This window comes from Pseudorasbora parva, chromosome 9, assembly GCF_024679245.1.
Source record: "Pseudorasbora parva isolate DD20220531a chromosome 9, ASM2467924v1, whole genome shotgun sequence".
NCBI classification, from domain to species: Eukaryota; Metazoa; Chordata; class Actinopteri; order Cypriniformes; family Gobionidae; genus Pseudorasbora; species Pseudorasbora parva.
Window position 1 is genome coordinate 9,016,220 of NC_090180.1, and position 23,426 is coordinate 9,039,645.

The 23,426-nt window shown below is 39.6% G+C and overlaps 1 protein-coding gene across 3 annotated transcripts in view; it reads right to left on the reverse strand.

Annotated features, from left to right (window-relative positions):
- Positions 1-23,426, reverse strand: part of fndc3ba (fibronectin type III domain containing 3Ba) — a 151,973-nt gene that overhangs the window by 46,562 nt on the left and 81,985 nt on the right. For all 3 annotated transcript variants that reach the window (XM_067453745.1, XM_067453747.1, XM_067453748.1), the window contains 3 exons: positions 12,744-12,820; positions 7,864-8,095; positions 6,573-6,848 (listed from right to left, as the gene is read on the reverse strand). In XM_067453745.1, the coding sequence (XP_067309846.1) occupies positions 6,573-6,848; positions 7,864-8,095; positions 12,744-12,820 (585 nt within the window). The remainder of the gene's footprint in view (positions 1-6,572; positions 6,849-7,863; positions 8,096-12,743; positions 12,821-23,426) is intronic.

A 23,426-nucleotide genomic window follows, 5' to 3' on the forward strand; every position in this document is an offset into this window, starting at 1 on the left:
ATCGTTCTCATCTCCGCATAGCACACATTCCATCTGCTCAACAGCTGGCTGTCTAATCCCGCTCTCACACAAACCTGTGCCTCCCTGAGAACCCCTGGCGCAACACATTCGCTCTCACAAACAACTGACACAGCCACTCGTGCTCAAGACAGACATGAACTGTGTAATATACAGGCCCATAGTCTGTCTGTCTGTCGATCTAATCTGTAGCCATCTATCACAAATAAGTATACAGTCAAAACCATAAAATATTGATTACATATTTTAAACATCAGCAGTACACCGCCTCTTCCACTATATCATTCAGCACCAGACTAAACTGCTCAGACAATCTTGGAGAAGGTAAAATGAGGACAATAAGCCAGGTTAAGACGTTAGCATTGCTCATAACTGTTCTTTGATTTTCTACAAAACGCATAGGTAGGATAAACGTGTATATGCGTGAGCGTGTAAACATCTGATAAACTATGGTTTGCTTTCATTTTAGTATCAAAGACCGACAGCCCCATCAGCAGAATAGATGCTTGTTTTTCAACAACTGCCAAGCTGGCATCAGTCTGTTGCCTTTAGTGTGCTAGCTCCATTTCTCTAGCTATCTCCAGGGGACTCTCAGTGGCATTCGCTCACAGCAGAGATGCATGGCCTCACTACTGCCAAGGGACACAAGGATACGCCAGCGCTTCCTGGAAGGGAACTGGAAAGAATGGAGAAAGTTGGCAGAGGCTAGAAAGTAGGGATAGAGGGGAGAGAAGGGAGGAGGAGAGAACGAGACTGCTGAGAGCCGACTGAACCGGGGCGACCTGCTCTGGATGCCCAGTGCCACAGTCTCCACAGGTGCCAGTCTATGTTTATCTTACTTGAATGAGAAGTATATGGAGCTGGAGGATGGGAAAAGAATACTAAATCTAATAATGTACATTATTCCTACTTGTACTCTTTATTTAGTCAGTAATTAGCATTTTTTATATTACATCTTAAAGGATTAGTTTACCCAAATATAAATTTTTTTTTCAATAATTACTTACCCTAATGTTGTTCGACACCCGTAAGACGTCCGTTCATCTTCGGAACACAGTTTTAGATATTTTATATTAAGACAGAGAGCTTTCTGTTCCTCCATTGAATGTATGTAAGGTATACTGTCCAAGTCCAGAAAGGGGATTAAAAAATCATCAAAGTAGTCCATATGTGACATCAGAAAGCTCTCGGTCTAAATATAAAATATCTTAAACTGTGTTCCGAAGATGAACGGAGGTCTTACTCATCAAAAAAGATAACCCACTGACTTTGGACCATGTGAGTTTTGGGTTAGTTGACAAAACCTGCCTTTTGAGCCACTGCTGTTGCCTCTGAATATCATATGTGTTGATTTTGGACAGAGACATTTTTTGGTCCCCATGAGGAAAACATCTTATAAATCATACAGAAGGATTTTTTTTTAGAAAGTAAAAATGCAGAATGTTTCATGTGATGGGTAGGATTAGGGGCAGGGGCAGTGTAAAGGGGATAGAAAATATGATTTGTAAAGTATAAAATCCATTACGCCTATGGAAAGTCCCCATAAAACATGGAAACACTATGTGTGTGTGTGTGTATGTGTGTGTGTGTGTGTGTGAGAGTAAAATTATGGAGTAATAACAAGTGTATTTGATTTGACTGATACAGTTCAAATCCAGCTATTTCAGAGTTGTCTTTACAGGCACATTCAGCTAGAGACTAATAACCAGAGACAAACACTTCCATTGAAACAGACGTGGGTTGTGCATTGTGTTACTGTAAGAGTTGCAAGAGGGGCTTCCCGGAAAAACACACACATGTTGATTTTGGCACAGTTCTCAGTGCCTTCTATGGCAACTTCTTTAAAAGCAACCTACCCAGACTCGTAAGAATCTCTTGATAGGTGAGCGTTCTGGCGCGCCGACTGTATATGACAGAACAAGCACTGGGAGATAATAGAAAGGTCACGTTTAATTAGCTGAAGAACTGGCTTATGGTTACCAGGTTTTAGCTGCTCTCAACCTTCTCATCTGATGCACTTTCCCTAAGTTGCATCACCCATCATTGCTCCATCACATGTTGTTATCGATGCGACCTCGGGGCATAACCTTTCTCAGTGACTCATATGTTGTGAGGAGTGAATGTGGGAAACTGTTACCATTGTGGCAAAGACACAAAGCCAAGATTAACGAACATCTGTTGCTTCTGGTCGATAATGACGGAGTGATAGCACGTGGCTGGAGGAAACGCACAGAGCCAAAGGGGAGCAGAAGTGAACATCTGTTTCTGCTTGAGTCCATGCAAACACTCAAGGAGAGCTGGAGATAGAAAGGAGTTAAGGTTGAAGTACTACAAGCCTGAGACTATGAGAAGGTTAATCTAGTGGCCAGTCTTCCTCTGAACACAGGCTTAGCCCCAGCCTAATCTAGTTATTGAGGGTGGAGCGGTAAAAAGCACAAATATCCTTGCAGCTTAGGAACTAAGAAGCTGATGGTTTCCTGCCTTATGTAATCAAGCTTCATGAGCGGAGGTGAGCGTGTTTGTGCCGATGGGGTGATCATAGCAAAGACTGTCCAGACGAGGTGCTGAGAAAGAACAAGTCGAGCTGTTTTCACAGCTCCAGTCGTGTATGGTATGCCAACAACAAAGTATTTTCGACAGCTGGAATGTCTGCCATTTTGTTGTCCGTCTCTCCATCTCTGAATCCCTTTATTTCTCTTTTTTTTGTTCTTATTTAGTCTTGAGAGTTTGATTATACTATTGCGGATTCCTCTTAAAAAGAAAAAAATCTTAACCTGATCTCCGGCGTGATCTGGGGAGCCAAGTAGTCTGCATATGTGGTCATGATGATTTATGCCTAGGAGCAAGGCTGCAGTGAGGCCCAGATGGCTGTAGCCCTCAGTAAGTGACGTGAGCTAGAAGCCTCAAGTTTGTTTTCTATACTTCATCAACCATTCAGTCGACTCCGCAGAGGAAGGTAGCAAGCTGCAGTATATCTTGAGACTTGACCCCAGTGCCTTGATCTCCAAAACACTCATCTGCTTGGCCAACGCTGAGTGCATTTACATGCAGGATCTTTCACTGGATTATGTTGGATAACCCAACAATCTTATGTAAGGCCATTTGCATGCTTTAAAGGGATAGTTCACCCAAAAATAAGAAGTCTGAGCCACACGCCATTACACATCTGTATGACTATTTCTTCTATGGAACATAAAAGATGATATTTTGAATGTTGAACTGTTCAAAGTCAATAGACCTTATTCACAGAAACGCCATCCTTGATTTTAAAAGGAATGAAAGAGAGGTGGTGAGGGATAGACATAATCTATTCCCTTATCCCATCTCTTCAGTGGGTTTGACTGTTATTTAATGCTTTTGGATTGTTCTGCTGACGAAACACAGCAAATATACGTTTCCAAGAAGTTTCAGTAGACAAAAAATTCTGACAATATGAGCTGTTGAAAATTATAAGTGATCTAGGAGCTTTGTACATCTTTTTACAAAGCTCCTTTATATACCAATGAAAACACCATAAGTCTGACCCTCACAGCCTCGCTTTCATACCAGTCAGGGCGCTGCTCTGAATAAGGTCTATAAGGTCCTAAACTAAATAGAACTTTTTTGGAAAAACACTTGTGCTCCACAAACAAATGAAAGAAATACAGGTTTGGAATGACATGCGGGTGTGTTCCAACTTGTTCGCTTCTTTTCATAGGTTTTTTTGTTGTTGTCCTGAACAAAAAAACAAACAAAAAAACATTCAGTCTTGGTTCTCTTATCGATTCATGATTCGGATCGCCAATGTCACATGATTTCAGCAGTTTCATGACATTCATGACACTGATTCATGACCGTTTAAATCTTTATTTGAGGTTCGAAAACAAACGTGGAAGAGAAGACAATGCTGAATAAAGTCGTAGTTTTTGTTATTTTTGGACCAAAATGTATTTTCGATGCTTCAAGAGATTCTAACTAACCAACTGATGTCACATATGGACTACTCTGATGATGTTTTTATTCCCTTTCTGGACATGGACAGTATAGTGTGCATACACTTCCATACGCTCTCTGACTAAATATAAAATATCTTAATCTGTGTTCCAAAGATGAACGGAGGTCTTATAGGTGTGGAACGACATTAGGGTGAGTCATTAATGACATCAATTTCATTTTTGGGTGAACTAACCCTTTAATGCGCTCGCTGCATGTGCGTATATATGATGGTATATGATGGATCTGGCATGAAGATATTATAAAATGTGTAAAGGAGTCAAAACAGCAGCAGGAAACACTCCCTCACATACAAAAAAAAAAAAATCAGCTGTGAAGAGCTTCTGATGTCTGTACTGAACGGTGATGGGCAATGACTATGACAGGAAGGGTCGCATCTTGCGACATCATGCCCCGGTTTTGGTTTGTTTACGTCTTTGGTCTGTGTTGCATTCATATTTAATTCAAACCGCACCAGAGTTCATTTGGAAGCTGACTGAGACACCTTTTTATTGTCTTAGTCTGCTTCTTTAGTGCTCACCAGGGTTCTGATGGTAGCGTTCACACTTATTTATGAACTAAATAAGTGTGAAGTGTGTAAATTTCTAACGAAACCATTGGTTCGTTTTAATTGAACCAAACATTCCAAGTGTGAGCACACCCTAAATGATGATTTTTGGGTGAACTATAATTAGTATTTAATTGTATCATAAACAGTTCCTTATCACAAATGTATGTGGGATTGTCCCAATTTTCTTTACCAACTAATTCAACGTTCGCTTACATTTTGACGCCACGACTGGATAAACACTGGTGGATTTTAAAATCTTGGTTATTTTGTCTCACATATTTAAAAACTGGGTGAAAAAAACACATCACAAAAACAATCATCTAACAATCATGTATGAAGTGAACCAACAGTCAAAGTTGAGTAATAGCTTCACAGGCTTATCTGCTGGGAATTCTGCCAGTCAGCGGTCGCCTTTGATGCTCTAAGTGTGAGTAACAGATACACCATATGGATGTATGAGCACTTCCCTAGCTTGTTAGACTGCGAAGGCCTATCGTGAGCTGATCAAAGGACAGGCTGCTTGTGTTTGCAGCAGACAAATCACGTTTCCATGATGTCAGTGCGCAATGAGTCAAGTCTTACAACACCTGCATATAATGCTACATGTTCTGCCTTTAACATAATACACACAGAGACAAATAATTGAATTTGGAAGGTTTTTTTTTCTTCTTTTTCTGAGGGACAAAACTGCCCTTTTGGCAGACCAAATAAATGAAGGGGTCATCCCCTTGCCCCACTTGTCAGCACTTGCAAATGTCCATGCACTGACGAAACACCTGGGATCAGTGGCACATACATAATTTAAAGCTAAAACTTCAAGGACACTAAACGCAGAAGACAAAAAAACAACGACCTTCTGGAGTGCAGGCATGGGTTTAAATAATTTAAAAACCTTCATGAATGTTTGCTCTGAAAAATGTTTATGCTAAGAAAATGCTCTTGAGAGTATGCCAACATACTCCTCTCCAATCGCCACTGCAGGGGGCCTGATAAGGCACATGTGGAATTGGTGAGGATCGGTGGCCATGCTCAAAGGACCCCTTCATTGGGAGAATGAGACTCCACAGGTATGTGGGCTGCCTTTCAGCAGAGGCCCAACCTGAGATACAAGGGCCACATTGTGGGTGCTGGAAAAATGATAGCACCTTGGCGATTCCCAGCTATGCAGTTTCCGCGACATGACGACCCCCTTTACCTCTATTGATACACTTATCTCTTTCTTTTTTTTAAGAGAAGAGAGAAAAACTTTGTAGCCAAGACCGAGGGAAACATGCATTACAGATGTCTAATGGAAGCCGTGAAACATCAGAGGCTAAATATCCTAGCCATGTACAAGATGATTTAATGTAACCACAATAACATCTATAATGTCTTGTGTAAACGTTGTAGAGAATTTTTGGCACACGTAACCATCTCCCTCTGCTCCGACTATTACAATTCTATGTAACTTATTCACTTTACATTATGAAAGAGAACACTTTATGCTGATGTACTTTTAATTAAATAAATAATATTTTAAAAAAGGATTTGTAATTTTTGTAAGTTATAATAAAAATGAAAAATATTATTTTTAATATTTATTTTATACACAAAAAATTGGGGTCAGCTAGTTTTTTCTGCTACTCACCAAGGCTGCATTTAGTTGATCAAAAATATAGTAAAAACAGTAATACTGTGAAATATTATTATAATTCAAAATAATTGTTTTTCAAAATATTTTAAAATATAATGGTGAAGTCTTCAGTGTCACATGATCCTTTAGAAATCCTTCTTATGCGCTGAGTTGCTGCTCAGGTAACATTTCTTGTTATTATTAATTTTGAAAAAAGCTGTGCTGCTTAATATTTTTGTGGAAATCTTGTTGCATTTTTTCCAGATTCTTTGATGAATGGAAAGTTCAGGAGAACAGCATTTGAAGTCAGCGTTTGACGTTTGAAACACACAAAGACACATCTTACTGATCCCAAACTTGTTGATGACCTGTTGACTGAACTACTGTCCAGGTTCTTACCTTGTAAGTCTGGCTCGCTGGATCTGGGGCTACTCCGAGCTCCACGGGTTGTTTTTTTAGCTCCAGGACTGCTTCCTCCTCCTCCACCACCGCCAAGATTTCCGTGGACCTTGCCGTAGCCATTGTACATGTTGTTGCAGCCCACATTGCTCTTATAGATGGAGGGAGGGCTGTTGAGGCGATTCTGACGCTCCAGTCTGTCCTTCATCTTCTTTGGTGGCGGTTTGTATGGCTCATCCCGCCCAAGGTAGTTCATCCCATACACAGGAATGATCTCTGCAAAACAAACATTCAACCATGAAACTGCCATATAAATTGGGAATAGGAAAAATGTGATGCGTTCCATTTGTCCTCGGAAGCTGGAAATTCCTAGTCCCTAGTAAGAACTTTTAACTGCAACGCCCCTAAAGTTGGAGTTGCGGCTGGGAAACTCAACAACTCTGACTTCAGAATACAATATTGCTTTGCAGCGTATCAACAGTATAACATATAGTTTATTAGCACTTCTGTTTGTCTGTGTCCCAATAAACTCAGCTATGCGACCTCTATTTGTGGACATTTGTGGGCATTACCTGTGCAAAATGACACTTTTTTTTTTTTTCATGTGTCTGATTTCTAAAAAATCAAGCACAACAAAGGTTTGCCTGGACACATCCATCGTAAGTTTCTGACCTTTGTACCTGTGGTCAACTCAGGTGTGACGTCAATCCCAGCTCTGACCTGTCTCTTCCGAGGGAAATGGAATGCAGCAATACACTTAAAAAAAACATTTCAAATAAAAAAGGTACCTTAGGGGACATCAGGATGGAAAAAGAGATGGGATGAAAAATTATATTTTAATTGTGTTTTCTAGTAAAAGTATTGTGTTTCTTAAAAAATAAATATAAAAAAAACCTGAAATATCCTTTCATCCCATCTCATTTTTTAACCACCACATGTCTCTTTAGGCCAGGGGTTCTGAACTCTGGCCCTCAAGATCCATTCTCCTGCAGAGTTCAGCTCTGACTCTAATCAAACACACCTGAACAAGCTAATCAATGTCTTCAGGATTACTAGAAAACTATAGGCAGATGAGTATGATCAGAGTTGGAGCTAAACTTTAGAGAAAGATGAGAAACCCCCTGCTTTTAGGGGCTTCGTTCCAAGGTAACACGTAGTACAACTTTTTTCTTTGTTTTTTTGGAGTATGGACAAAAGTTTATCAGTTTTGGCTGTGAAACTGAAATATCATGATCACTTGCCATCGTGACAATACCAGAATAAGAGGAGAGTAAGCTGTGCATACTCCTACCTTCATTGTACATAGGCGGGATATGATGATGGTAGTACTGGTGGTGGGGAATGTCCCCTGGGCTGACGGGTGGGTAGAAGGCCGTGTGTGAGTTGGGAATGAAGGGTGGTGGGGCCATGTATGGAGGTAAGTGATGAGTTGGAGAGATGGCTGGAGAATAGCTGGGAGGATAGCATTCTGGAGACTGAGGGGTGACTACCACTCTCCGGACCCCTGTGTTGTCCTCCAGCACCTTTAGTGAGAAACAAACAAGATTTTTTTAATCTTAGATTTAAAATTCCTTGACCATTCCTGTTTTTGAATTTTTAAAAATTACAAATAAAAATATGAACAAAAAGTCAATATTTATGCAAGGACCTGTGGCCTGTTGCAGAAAGCTGGTTTCAGTTGTTACCCAGTTTGAGATTAGTTTGAGCAAACTCTGGTTTTTCGGGCTCAAGAAGGTGGATTGTTTTGTTCATCACCATGGTAACTGACACTACATGGCTAACCTGCTCTGGAGCAGGTTTTATTCTGGGTTAGAGATCGCAGACCCAATCTGGACCAATCCGCTGCATGTAAAGATGCAACGAAGCCACACCCCCTGTATCTCTTGTTCCAAATTAAAGCAGTTTATAATGAAAAAACTTTAGAAATAAAACTGTGCATATTTGGGTGCTAATTATTTATTATATTTACATTACCTATAATTATTAGGCATATTCCTTTGATTCACATTATGCATTGATATTGTCAGATATTCTTTCAGTTGCCTTGTAAAAACGATCTCACAATCTTCAGAAGAGAAGTGAATCTAACAGACACTGATTGGCTGTTTGCCGCACGTCACACTTGGATTACTAACTCTGGATTAATGAGTTGACAGAGAAAGTTTATACCGAGCTTTGAGAAACGGTTGAACTTGATCTAAACCATGAGTTATCAGGATTTGTCAACTCTAAACCTACTCTGAAACTCAGAGTTTGTTTAGCTAGCTTCATGCAACAGGCCTCTAAAAAATCAATGAAATATCATGAAAAATAATAACAAGCATTATTTAATAAAACCAAGTGTCATGAAAATACTGCATTATATTGTAAAATCCTCTTCAATACTTGAGCACTAATCCATCTGTATGACCTGCTGACCCTGAGAGTGTGTTTACGTGTGTGTACGACAGCCTGTTTGACAGGCCTATCAATAAGCAGACAGCAGTGTGTGAGAGAGGGTGTCAAGAGTGATCAGCAAAGCTTAAATCAAGTTCAGGCTTGCTGTGCATTGAGATGTTGAGCACACGGGGAGAGACGCTGTTTCATTATGCATGTCTCTATGAAAGACATCAGACTGAGGATGAGAGTGGGTCAGTGTTGTTTTAGAAACATTGACATACTATTTTAGTTTTTAAATTAATATTTTGGATTCGTTAAAATCTTCATTTTAATTTTTATCTTCTAATTACATTTTTAAGTTTCTATTTCAGTCCAATAAGTTAAATTAAATGAAAATGAGACGTTGCTTTGGAAACGAGCAGAAAGAAAATAAGTTGATTATAATTACATCTTCTGGGTCTCCAAATGGTCTATGACCTATATTTTAAAGGCGATGGTGTCAATTTTCTAGCTACAAAAATGTCCCCTTGTATTTCACAAATGTCCTCATTCCCATTATAAGTCCTTACAAAACAACTGTTCAGCCCCACTGCAGTGCTAGAAACTAAATTATGGAGAACACAATGACACACAATACCAGATGCTGCAAGGTCAAGGGCGACAATATGACTGCTAAATATCAGAGGTTGTTATGATTTCATGTTACTCAACAGAGGTGACCTCAACTGGGACTCAGGTTGGAGAGCTGTACTGAAACAATAAGGATGAATTAGTCTGAAAAAGAAAAGCTGCGATTAAAAGTCTGTCTTGTTTCTGGTCTCCTCTCATTAGATGCCCACAGCTCTGACTGCGTTTCCCGCTCCTAGTTGGCACTGGTCTAAATTAAACACAGATACAATGACCTTTGGACAATTAGCAGATTCCTTCAACTGCCACAGGAGGGGTGAAGAGTCATGCCCATTAAAACTAAAAGGGCATGATTTTTTTTAAGTCAAGTAAAAAATAATAAAAACCAACCAGCAATTCTTGTTTTATGAGATATTTGTTATAAATGATTTATCCGTGCACATCATTCTTAAAAATTAATGTGCCCTGGTAATAGTCCCTCTTTCTGATAATGTGTTTACTGTTATTTTTCCCCTTTTGGCCTCGTCTTATCTCACCTAGCCGACTAAGTGAGCCAGGATTGAAACTGGCACCCCCTCAAATAGAAAATAGCTGCGTGACGCTTTTCTGTTTTCCTACTCAGAGTACAGAGTACATAAATTTAGGCAACCCACATTACGTAAACAAAGAAGCCTAATCTGTTTGTGTTTCCTGTAAACAGTATCACCAGATAACAACCCGTAATAATTGGTTACAAGGTCAGGTGGGAAACATCTCCCCAACTTTGTTTGGCTCTCCATGACATTTTAACTTTTATTTACAAATGCCTTGCGAAAGTATTCGCCCCCCTTGAACTTTGCGACTTTTTGCCACATTTCAGGCTTCAAACATAATCATATGAAACTGTAATTTTTTTGTGAAGAATCAACAAAAAGTGGAACACCATCATGAAGTGGAACGAAATGTATTGGATATTTCAAACTTTTTTAACAAATCAAAAACTGAAAAATTGGGTGTGCAAAATTATACTTTCAGTGCAGCAAACTCTCTCCAGAAGTTCAGTGATGATCTCTGAATGATCCAATGTTGACCTAAATGACTAATGATGATAAATAGAATCCACCTGTGTGTAATCAAGTCTCCGTATAAATGCACCTGCACTGTGATAGTCTCAGAGGTCTGTTTAAAGCGCAGAGAGCATCATGAAGAACAAGGAACACACCAGGCAGATCTGAGATACTGTTGTGGAGAAGTTTAAAGCCAGATTTGGATACAAAACGATTTCCCAAGCTTTAAACATCCCAAGGAGCACTGTGCAAGCGGTAATATTGAAATGGAAGGAGTATCATACCACTGCAAATCTACCGAGACCTGGCCGTCCCTCTAAACTTTTAGCTCATACAAAGAGAAGACTGATCAGAGATGCAGCCAAGAGGCCCATGATCACTCTGGATGAACTGCAGAGATCTACAGCTGAGGTGGGAGACTCTGTCCATAGGACAACAATCTGTCGTATACTGCACAAATCTGGCTTTTATGGAAGAGTGGCAAGAAGAAAGCCATTTCTTAAAGATATCCATAAAAAGTGTTGTTTAAAGTTTGCCACAAGCCACCTGGGAGACACACCAAACATGTGGAAGAAGGTGCTCTTGTCAGATGAAACCATAATTTAACTTTTTGGCAACAATGCAAAACGTTGTTGTTGGTGGCAGCATCATGGTTTGGGCCTGCTTTTCTTCAGCAGGGACAGGGAAGTTGGTTAAAATTGATGGGAAGATGGATGGAGCCAAATACAGGACCATTCTGGAAGAAAACCAGATGGAGTCTGCAAAAGACCTGAGACTGGGACAGAGATTTGTTTTCCAACAAGACAATGATCCAAAACATAAAGCAAAATCTACAATGGAATGGTTCAAAAATAAACATATCCAGGTGTTAGAATGGCCAAGTCAAAGTCCAGACCTGAATCCAATCGAGAATCTGTGGAAAGAACTGAAAACTGCTGTTCACAAACGCTCTCCATCCAACCTCACTGAGCTCGAGCTGTTCTGCAAGGAGGAGTTTTCTGCAAAAATTCATGATCCACTTCATGATTGTGTCCCATTTGTTGTTGATTCTTCACAAAAAATTACAGTTCCATATCATTATGTTTGAAGCCTGAAATGTGGCAAAAGGTCGCAAAAATACTTTCGCAAGGCACTGTACTATGTTTGGCCCTTCATGACATTTTAACATTTACTCTCTGCTTGGCCCTCCATGACATTCTAGCTGGCATTTGCATCTTTGACATGAGTGGTTAAGAATGCCACAAGCAATTACCGTTGTGCCCTTGAGGAATAATCTCCTTGTAATAAGTGCATGGCACCATCAATGGAAACACTATATTAAAGTCACAAAAACATCTGTTCAAATCAAATATTCTTAATAGTCCTTTCTAACATCAGCACAAAGTCAGAAAATGCCTGTTGTCAGCTTGTGGGTAGATGTTGAGGTGAGGTCTGTTTAACTCTAAATGAAGATGTAATGTAACCACTAGGCTCCAGGCCCAGAGCTGTTGTCATGCTGATTATATCTCTCCAACAGCTACTGGTCAGGGGTCCGCTTTCATGTCTGGCTGATCATGAGCGAGATAAGAATTACGGTTTGGAGAGCTCATTCAAGATCAGCACTTGCTACATATTGATTACTCCTCTCATCTGCCAGATAGGAATCACCATGCAGTTTGGAATGACGACAGATTCTTGTATAATGCCTAATAGATCATAATAGAGATGGAAGAGCCCTGGACAGATCACAGGTCTCACTTACAGAGGTAGGAGGATGGAAGGTATTATTGAATGCTTTTTCTTATTTTTTCTCCAAAAGATGGAAGCAGTCACACAAGCATACTTCCAAGTGCATTCTCAAGTAACAACTCTACTAATTTATAATGTGTAGTGTCATTTAAATGTGTAAGTGTAAAACGAATATTCTAGCTCATGTCTACTGACATGTGACATGTTATTCCTGGCTTCCATTGCGAGTCTATTATGGTTTTCTTGCTTCCTTCTTTTTATATACTAAGGGAAGAGTAAAAATAAATGTGGTGGGAAAAAAACAAATATATTGTTATACATTTTCCCTGTCCCAGGCCAAGCTGAGTTTATAAAATGAATCAATGATGTTATTTAATCATTTTGCACTCACCTGGGAGATGTAGCCAGGAGGCACATGGATTGGTGGGATCGATCCATTGGGTGACATCATCGGGACCTCTGCAGGCCCTGTGTATAAAGAAGAAACAAATGGTTAAAAATTCTAATTTAGCTTCTCTTTTTATGCTAAACATTCCTACTTTACAAACACTGGCAAAACAAAGAATCATATTATAAGTGTTAATAAGAAAAATGTACTGTCTTCTTGATATGTTGACATGGTTACCACAATTAATTTATGAATAACTGTTGTCTTGGTCTGTTATGTTGCTTTTGATTAAAACAAAGCAGAAATGTTTATAAGTTTGGCATCTGATCAACAGGCCCAAACTTCTGAAGAAAGTTCTGTAGAACTTCTGTATTTCCATAGCCAAGAAATCTAGACGCACCGTAAAAGCAGCCAAATCTAATTTGCAGCCAGGGTAGTCTAGCAACTCTCCGCTGGATTGCGAGCTGGAAAAACCAAACTCTGATCAGGCCAATCACATGTATAGAGTCGATGGGCGGGCTCAACCAGAAGCTGGAGAACAGCGGTCTTTCGAATCGGCTTTGGCCACGACTCTGGAAGACTTGTTAAGCTTTTCTTTAAGAAAAGAACAGCACTAAAGTCAATCATAAGAAAGGAAGATGTGTTCAAAATGAGTTGAGGAAGATGAGTTTTGCTGACCAGACATGATGAAAGTTATATCTATCAACTAGCTCCACTTCACCTCCTTCGTTGCTCTGATTGGTTGAAGCGCTATCCTATTGCGTGCAGAGGGAGTTTGAAAGACAACCGTTTATCCCGCCTCTCGGGATAGGCTAAAGCCCTGCCAACGGTGAGTTCCCAGACCCAACAACTTGATGTGGGTCTGGCTTGTCAGGCTAGCATTTCCACAGAACTGGAATGCATGTTATTCATTCAGTTATGTGAGTTCTATATTGTTCATTTAAATATTTTGGCTGACCTGATCTATGCCTTTAGAGTGCAGCATTCTAAATTCCATTGAACATATTCCTCCACGTTTAAATCTCAAAATTTGCAGATTCTGCCAGGGCCTGCTGATATGCACCCAACTATGCATAGCTGAAAATTATTATAAATAGATATCACTTCATCCACATTGGCAAACAGCCTGCCTACTAGACACCAACCAGCATGGAATAGAACATACAAATAAACAAAGCAAACAGGCCAATAAAGGCCACCCTACTTGGCACGGCACTGAGGGCTGTGGGTAATGGAACTAGAGCAGTCCAGACAGAGCGTTATGGAGGACTGGAAAGGACTCAAGCAGCATGGAAACTCCCGTCGCTCTGAGTGCCTCTCATCAGGCCTGATTTACTACACACTCCTTCTCCAGATCCCTTGCTCACTTTGATTGTATGACTGATGGGATCACCAAGTCACGCAGCGGTCTGAATGGTTGCAACAAACTCCAGCCCCACTGTGAGACTTTGAATAAACATTAATTTTATTTGTATAGAAACACTCACTAGATTGTTCCGTTTACACCACGAAACTGTTACGATTGATAGAGAAGAAATGGATGGGGAAATGTATAATTTTAACAGCTAGCTTAATGGAATTATAAAGATAAAGATGTTTTCAAATATACTGTACAGACATTTTGAAAACCAAGTCAGCTGTTTAAACTTAAATAAAAGCATCGACTTCCGGTTATGGCGAGGTGCTAAGAGGTCGCAACTTTTTAGCTCTGCCGACAGCATGTGATTAATCCTACAATACCAACCAGAATCGTACTTAAAGGAAAGCAATTAGTAAACAAGAGAACGGGGAGTTAAAATGTCACGCAAAGGTGGCAAAAAAGACAAGAAAAAAGCACGAAATGAAGACGAAAACTCAGATGGGGAAGAAATTAGCGACGCCATGGCGACTGTGGAAGAAGGCCCTGACGAAGGAGATGGCGAAATAACTTCGGGCGAAAATAACAACCAGGACATCATGAAAGCAATAATGTCCTTGAAAAGCGGTCTTTATAAGAAAATTGACGGTGTGCAAACAGCAATTACGGAGGTAAGAAAGGAGATACAGGAATGCACAGGGCGCATAGCGCACGCGGAACAACGTATTTCTGATGCTGAAGACAACGTTAATGGGCTAATATCCAAAGTGAGCACATTGGAAAGCACCGTTAAAGCTCTTTCAAATAAAGTGGACGATTTGGAATGCAGAAGCCGACGGAACAACGTGAGACTGGTGGGTCTACCAGAGAAAGCAGAGGGTCTGGACACGGCTTCATTCCTGGAGAAGTGGATACCAGAGGTTCTAGGAATGGAATCGCGGGAGTCATTGGTAATTGAGCGGGCTCACAGAATCGGCACTCTGACTAACAACGACTCGCGCACCACTCGCCCGAGGACAGTAATTATGAAGTTCTTAAACTTCAAAGACAAGGAACGCGTATTAAAGGCAGCCAGAATCAAAGGGAATGTTCTTTACAACAACGAACAAGTCCGTTTTCATCCAGACCTCTCCGCTGGTATACACAAGATGCAGCGCGACTACGATGACGTGCGTAGGAAGTTGCGAGATAAGGGAATTCATAAGCACAGAATCATCTTTCCTGCACGGCTCCTGTTGACACATGAAGAGAGATCTTACACTTTCCAAACTCCGGCTGAAGTAGACAAATTCGTCCAGTCTCTCTGAATGATCATGGCGAGTTGGAAGACGCTAAGAGGCTATCTTCACCAGGAAAATACTTGACGGCATTGATCTTAATGGTAACACTTAAACACGGACGAATGAGAATTGGCCATTATTATAGCTATTTGACACTTTAAATGACACTCACAATGGACGTTCAATCCATTTTGCACTTTACATGCCCAAATAGTTGTACTATTTGATTTATTCGTTATCTGTGATTATCCTTCGGCACGCATTTGTTAAGTGCTTATTCCTTCAAATACAAATAATCCTTTAATGGTTATGTTTACAAATATTGCAAAGTTCTTTACAATATTTAAAGATTACTGGTTGGTTAGTATTCGGTAATAGTAGAGGGAGGGAGCTAGAGAGAAGGGAATAGCTAAAAACGAGAGACAGGCGGTTCTTCGGATCGCGTGGACCCGTCTCGGACATAAGCGGTTGGTATAAGGTGTGCGGGTTTTTTGTGTGTGTTGTTTTTTCTTTTTTTTTTTTTTTTTTTTTTTTTTTTTTTTTTTTTTTTCTGGGGTGGGTTGGGGGTCTTCAATGTATTTTACATTATTATATAACTCATGTCTAGTACTCTGAAGGTGAAATTTACCTCTTGGAACTGTAGGGGCTTAAATACAACTACAAAGATTAAACTAGTGATGAACAGGATAAAATTCTTGCAATCAAAAATTATTTTTTTGCAAGAAACGCATCAAATGAGTGAGAATATTTCTAAAATAAGGAGAAGATGGCAGGGTCAGGTGTTGTCTGCTCCCTATACCACCCATGCTAGAGGAGTAATGATATTAATTCATAAATCTGTTCCGCTACAAATCCAAAATGTAATTAAGGACCCTGCTGGTAGATATATCATAATTCAGGGTATGCTATTATTTGAAAATATAAATTTGATAAATGTGTATGGCCCAAATGAAGATGACCCCAAATTCTATAATAATTTGTTTTTGACTGTCTCAAATCTTCCTGGGCAATACATAATAGCTGGCGACTTCAATTGTACGCTGGATCCAGTAAGAGATAGATCATCAGGCTTAGATAAAACTCACATTAGATCGAGGAAGACAATAAACCATTTTATTAAAGAATTAAATCTATTGGATATATGGAGACAGAGTAAACCCAATGCAGTAGAATACTCATGTTATTCTAGCACTTATAAAACTCACTCGCGTATAGACTATTTTTTGGTTTCAGCACAACTTGTTTCAAAAATTAATGAATGTCAGTATAGTAGTATAGTAATATCTGACCATGCAGCTGTATCACTTCTTTATACTGATAATAAACTTGTGAGTAATCCCCCAAAATGGCGCCTTCAACCCGGATGGCTTACAGACCCCACATTTATAGATTTTTTGGACAAACAAATTGACATGTATTTGGAATGTAATACTTCTCAAACTTCTGCTAGCATACGATGGGAGGCATTTAAGGCCTTTATAAGGGGTCAAATAATTAGCTTTACCAGCTCAAAAAAAAAGAGCGCACAATTGGAAATAAAAAAATTAGATGAGAAAATAAAAAAACTTGAAACAGATCTCTACAATAACAAACCTAACTCTGTAGATGCACATACACAATTACTCCTGCTTAGATCAAAGTATAATGAATTGTCAGCTAACAAAGTAGCAATTAATTTGATGAGACTTAAACAATCATACTACGACCAGGGGGAAAAACCTGGGAAACTATTAGCATGGCGCATTAAACAACAACAAACAGAAAGGTCTATTAACTGCATTGAAGTTTCAAATGGTAGAACTATAGTAGACCCTACAGAAATTAATGAGGCCTTTAGGGTATTCTATGAGAAACTGTACAGTTCTGAGGGTACTTTTAGTCTCGATAAGCAGACTCAATTCCTAAACAGCCTTAATATTCCTAGAATTTCAGAAAATGAAAGCAGAGATTTAGATAGAGAATTAACAAAAGAAGAAATTGCGGATGCAATTAGTTGTATGCAGGCTGGAAAAGCAGCCGGCCCAGATGGTATACCTATAGATATTTATAAAAAATTTCAGTCTAAATTGATTTCACCCCTTTTGGAGATGTTCCAGGAGTCTTTCAGTAGTGGTCTTCTCCCCACATCCATGAGGAATGCCCTAATAACTTTACTTCCAAAACCGGGAAAACCAAACACAAAATGTGAAAACATGCGTCCAATCAGCCTTTTAAACTCAGATACAAAAATACTAAGCAAAGTTCTTGCTAGAAGATTGGAGGGCTTGCTTCCCCGGGTGGTGGGAGAGGACCAAAATGGATTTATTAAAGGTAGGCAGGGCTTCCATAATGTCAGAAGAGTACTCAATATTTTACATAGTCAAAGAGGGGCGAAAGACACGGCCTTACTCTCTCTTGATGCAGAGAAGGCCTTTGACCGCGTTGAATGGTGCTACCTATTTGAGGTTTTTACCCGCTTTGGCTTTGGGGATACATTTTGTAAATGGGTTAGATTGCTTTGTACTGGGCTCACTGCTGAAGTTTTGACCAATAATACGGCCTCTAAACCATTTAACATTTCTAGGAGTTGTCCGCAAGGAAGTCCTCTATCACCTCTATTATTTATCCTTGCAATAGAACCTTTTGCTATAGCGGTGAGGATGCATAGTAACATTTATGGAATCCGAGAAGATCACTTGGAACATAAAATAGCATTATTTGCTGATGATGTAATTTTGTTCCTGAAAAACCTGAGCAGCTCTGTCCCTGCACTTCTAGAGCTAATTGAAACGTTTGGGAAAATATCTGGATATAAAGTTAACCATTCAAAATCATCTATAATGTTACTTAACGAATCAGAAAGGGAAAATAGCCAGAGTTATGCTTCTACCTTCAAATCAACAGATAATTTCACATATCTGGGTATAAAAATTGTCCCTGAGGTGAATAAGATTGCTCAGATAAATTATGACCCCACACTGGAAGCTACTACCTCACTAGTAGAACGTTGGACATCTTTACCCATCTCAATGATTGGCAGGATAAATATTCTAAAAATGAATATACTCCCTAAATTTCTCTACTTGTTCCAGAATATCCCCTTACCCCCCCCATCATACTTGTTTATTAGAATTAAGAAATTGTTTACCAACTTTATTTGGCAAAATAAACGTCCCAGGCTACGTCTATCTTTACTATATCTACCATTTGACAGGGGAGGCCTTAAATGTCCAAACATCCAATGGTATTATTGGGCAGCTCAGCTGCGAACAATTATGTTTTACTTTTCATCTGAAAGCCCTCCTGCATGGATGGATTTAGAATCCTGTTCTATTACACCAAGATTACCATTGCAATTGTACCTGTATTCAGCAGACCACAAATACCTGAGAAAAAATACAGATAACCCTATTGTATTGAACATGATCAATATTTGGTTTAATTCATGTAAATTTTTAAATTTAAATCCCTCCTGGTCACGTTTTAGTCCTATTTGGGGTAATGTTCGTTTTAAACCAGGGAAGTGTGATGCTGGATTTCGGATGTGGGCTGAAAAGGGGCTAAGGAAAGTGCAAGATATGTACAGTAAAGATGAAGTTTTTATGTCCTTTGCAGCAATATCAACCAAATATGATATACCAAATACCCATTTTTTCAAATATCTTCAGCTTAGAAGCTTTATATCCTCCTCTCAAAACCATTCATTAGATATCCCTGTCATTTCCCCATTAGAGGCAGTAGTTACAGGACATTGTTATGATAAAGGTTTAATTTCATCTTTGTATGATTTGCTTGTGTCTGGGTCCGATGAATCCTCAGAATCCAAGCTAAGATTATGGAAAGAAGATATAGATGACGAAATATCTCGTGAAGATTGGAGCGAGGCATGTAAGAAGGCTCAGATGCAGACAGTCAACAGTAGCTTGAAACTCATACAGTTCAAATGGCTGATGCGTACATATATAACTCCTGTGAAGTTGCACAAATTTAATGATAACATCCCTGATACCTGCATAAAGTGTAATGAGGAAAGAGGTACACTGTATCACTGTATATGGGAATGTGTGAAAGTGAAACCCTTTTGGCAGGGTATTACTGAAATGATAGAGGAAATTCTATCAAAAAAACTGCCATTGGATCCTAAACTGTTTATACTTGGTATATATCCCATCAGCCCCACCTTAAGGAGCAAAGAGGCCCGATTCATAGATATGTGTATTTTACAAGCTAAACGTATAATTGCTCTTAATTGGAAAAATATCAATGAGCCAAGAATTGGAATGTGGATTAAAGAAATGTCATCAAATATGGCATTAGAAAAAATAACGCACATTGTCAAAAACAAACAAGATGCTTTTGAAGATGTATGGAGACCTTTTACTAACTTCTTAAGGCACAATGTTATTGTTGGTAACCTGTTACAAGAAGAAGCTTTGAGGGAGTAGGGTAGCATCAAGATTTTCTGCATTGAGGTGTGAAATGATGATCTCTACCTGACTTAAGTAACCCCCGGGGTTTTATTTTATTTTAGTTATTTATTTTATTTGTATTAATTTATATATACAATTTTTAGTTATTTATGTTTTTCTGTGTGGGGATGGGGTGATGGGAGGGACAAAAGGGAGAAAATGTTTGCTGCGTTTTATGTGATTGTTATTCATTGTGTAATCTGATGTATATGCAAACTGAAAATTTAATAAATATATGGTAAAAAAAAAAATAAAAGCATCCACTAGTTAGTCTAAAGTAAACCAGGCCAAATCCCTCTTTAGCCATTTTTAGATTCACTGGAACAGATATGTTCAAATCCAAATTGTGTTGTTGACTTTTCCAATGCGGTCTCTCTCTGCTCACAGTAGCGGAGGTCTAGCAAAACCTGGTAAAGTCATCTTTACACCCCCCCATAAATCACAGGATGGACTGTAATGAATTCTACAGTTCATTCTTCATTAGCTGCCAAAGCCTGTTCACAACAACATTGCTAGTCACTACTATGTCATATCCTGAAGGAACATTCCAGAATTGCTTAACTGAAACATTTTTCATAAAAAGAGAATAGGAATGAAAAGAGGAATGAATGAAAGATGTTACACATGCAAAGTGTAAAAATTGTCCCTACTCATTCAGTAAAGCTGCGAGAAATCAGTGGATCAATTCTTTTGGATGTTCTAGTCCAAGTCTGATTGAAATATGTCTATATATAAACTGTTGCACTAGATATTACCTACTCTTAGGTTCATTTTAACACAGCTAACTATGTAAGAGAAATCTTCCACCAATCAGTTAATCAAAACAAACAAAATCGCACTAAAATAATTCTTTAGCACCCGTCCATGTACATGAAGCACTGCAATTTCTGCAAATGATGTAGTCAGTTTCTCTAAGCTCTAGTGAGCAACTACTTAAACATTTGTAAATATGTAAATAAATACAAAATGTGCCACTAAAAGCTTGACTGTTAATAGCAAACGGTTTTCAAAACCATAGCCTGACAGCAGTTAGTCACTTACCACTAGTTGCTTGCAGTCAACTACTTTTTCAAGTAGTGCAAAGTAGAGAATGACTAGTTTAAAATCATGAATAGTTTGTTTGAAAAGCTACAGTTTCAAAAGTGTGAGATAATTTAAAGAATACTTGGTGAGGCAAAACTGGGGAACGCAATTAACACAAAAACGCACAAGGCAACAGCATATCAGGCGGGGTAAAGGGTTTTCAGAAGCAGTTTTTCCAGTAACAGCTAGACTCCAGCTGACTTCAAAAGATTTAACTGGTGAGAACAGAGGAGTTCTTACTGGAAGCGTGTGTGTACGTGTACAAGTGCTGCACAACAGGGACCCTATGTGAGTGGCCCTAGATATTGACCTTGCTAGCAGAACAAATCCTTGTAGAACAAATTAGTCTATGATGATAAACACAATCAGCTTGTCAGTCAGAGCAAAGTCGAATGAGTGGGTGTTTGCCAGTCGGGGTATATGCAGTATATGAAAAAGTGCACGTGGGTGGGTTTGCAGTCGATGCAAGTTGTGTGTTTAGCCATCTTTACTTAACTAGTCCAAGATATCAAGGTCTGTTCTGTGTACACCCACCCACATATGTATTTACACAAACACAGCTGACACAAATGTACTGGGATCATCATAATAAAGAGAAATAGTCAATCAGCAGACAGACACAGAGAACCGTGGCTTCTTCGGATTATTCCTGCTGACGTAAAGGAAACGGATTTTGCGCTCAATCCAACTGTGTGTGGGGATCTTGAACATCTTGAGCCAATAAATAAATAATGTCTGTGAAAGTTGTAATAAATTATACAATTTTCTCTATTTGTAAGCCATGGCGAAGGAAAATTAGGCAACTAGCGGTGGAAAAAATATCAAATAGTGCTGAGGAGGGTTTATTACTCCAGGCTTGCTATAAAGCTTACCAGAAGTGGTAATGCCAAAACCGTCAAAAGATGAGATACAGTCGCCATTTGACATGAGAACTGCATGAGCTGCGGTATCACCCCAGAAAGTGTATCACCATAAATGTATCACCACACAGACACGTATAAAAAAAGAACCAAGGAATTCTTTGGAGTACTTTGAAGCATCACGGTACATGAAAAAGCTAATCAGGTACTATGCTATTACCAATTTCACATGAAGGAAGATTTTATGCATTATTTATTTAATACTCCTGCCATGACGTGGTACTCTAGTACTGCCAGAATACTTTTTCTTTGTACTGGTGTGGCAGACTGGAAACAGGAAGCATGTATGATACGAGCGACCTATACTCGTGAGTGTCCAGCACATGACTATGCAGAGGAAGAGAAAGGCTCCATCCTTTAATGTGAAATACATTATTCATCCCTTCTTTTTTCTACAATGGAGCACGGGGAACACATGTGGGCCTAGGGGAGTCAGTACGCTGTACTTTAATGAAGCGTTCAGTTTGAGTCCGAGAGCTGCCTGGAGCCAAGGTCAGGCCTGGTGGAGTGTGCGCCGAGCACACAGAGGACGCCTTTTCAGCCTCCCTGCTCTCCCTGATGGCGCGCTGTACACACACAGAGAGCACTCGTGTGAAGTCTGAACTGAGCCCACACTGGCAGCTTTCTTTCAGCCACTTCACACCAACGCAATGAAACTTATCTCCTCTCCATCATGAGTGTCCAGAAGCATGCTAAAGATCTGAAACATACTCTCCATTTATATTCTCATAGTCATAGCTAAATCATTTGGTGCATTTGAAGCACGCTCCATGTCAGGAGTACACTCAAGTGCTGGTCAAGTACTGCTTTCTTGAGCAGATAGATGAACGATGGACACCACAAGGGATCTTCAAAAGGACATAAGGACCCAGGGAACTATTCTGGGCATTACAACACGGCCGAGCAACATGGTTTCTTATTTTAAAATGTTCAATCAGTGAATTGATTTGTTCTTCTTTTTTTTTGCTCAATAAACAGCTCTAATCAGGCACTTGAAATGTGATTAGAAATTCAAGGACGTCAGGTTGGTTAATCTGAAAAGGAATGTCTTTAAAAGGTAAGCCAATAAATCACACCGTATAAATGAATCAGACCTGCTAGAGATGGGAAGAGCAGAGTATCCTCATTCTAGAACAGATAACTATAACCCAACATGCACTCTGACAAATCTACATGAACATGAGCAGCACTGATAACAGGTTTCTAGGTTTCAAACAGGGTAACAGTGTCTTCTTGTAACACTTCCAGAAAACTGGAGAGGGCAGTGGCACTAAGCGTTGTTGTCTTTCCAATCTCAGTGGCCAGCTCTCCTCTCTCTCCGCACAAGAGGCTCCATTCAGGGGCTCGCCACTGAGGCTCCCAGCACAGAGACAGCAATATGCTCCCAGTTGGCAAACAGACGTGTGTTTGGACAGTCTCTGTAGTTCTCTCCACTTAGCAAACACCAGCATTCCTGCAGCTTTGCAGCCAATGGACACGCACACACAACCATATAGTGCAACAAGAACCCAATGAGGCTTAGTCTAAGTCTCTCAGCCTGACCTCCATGGCAGCACCTGGTCCTTTTCTCCTGTCCTAAGAAGGCATCATCATCAGGC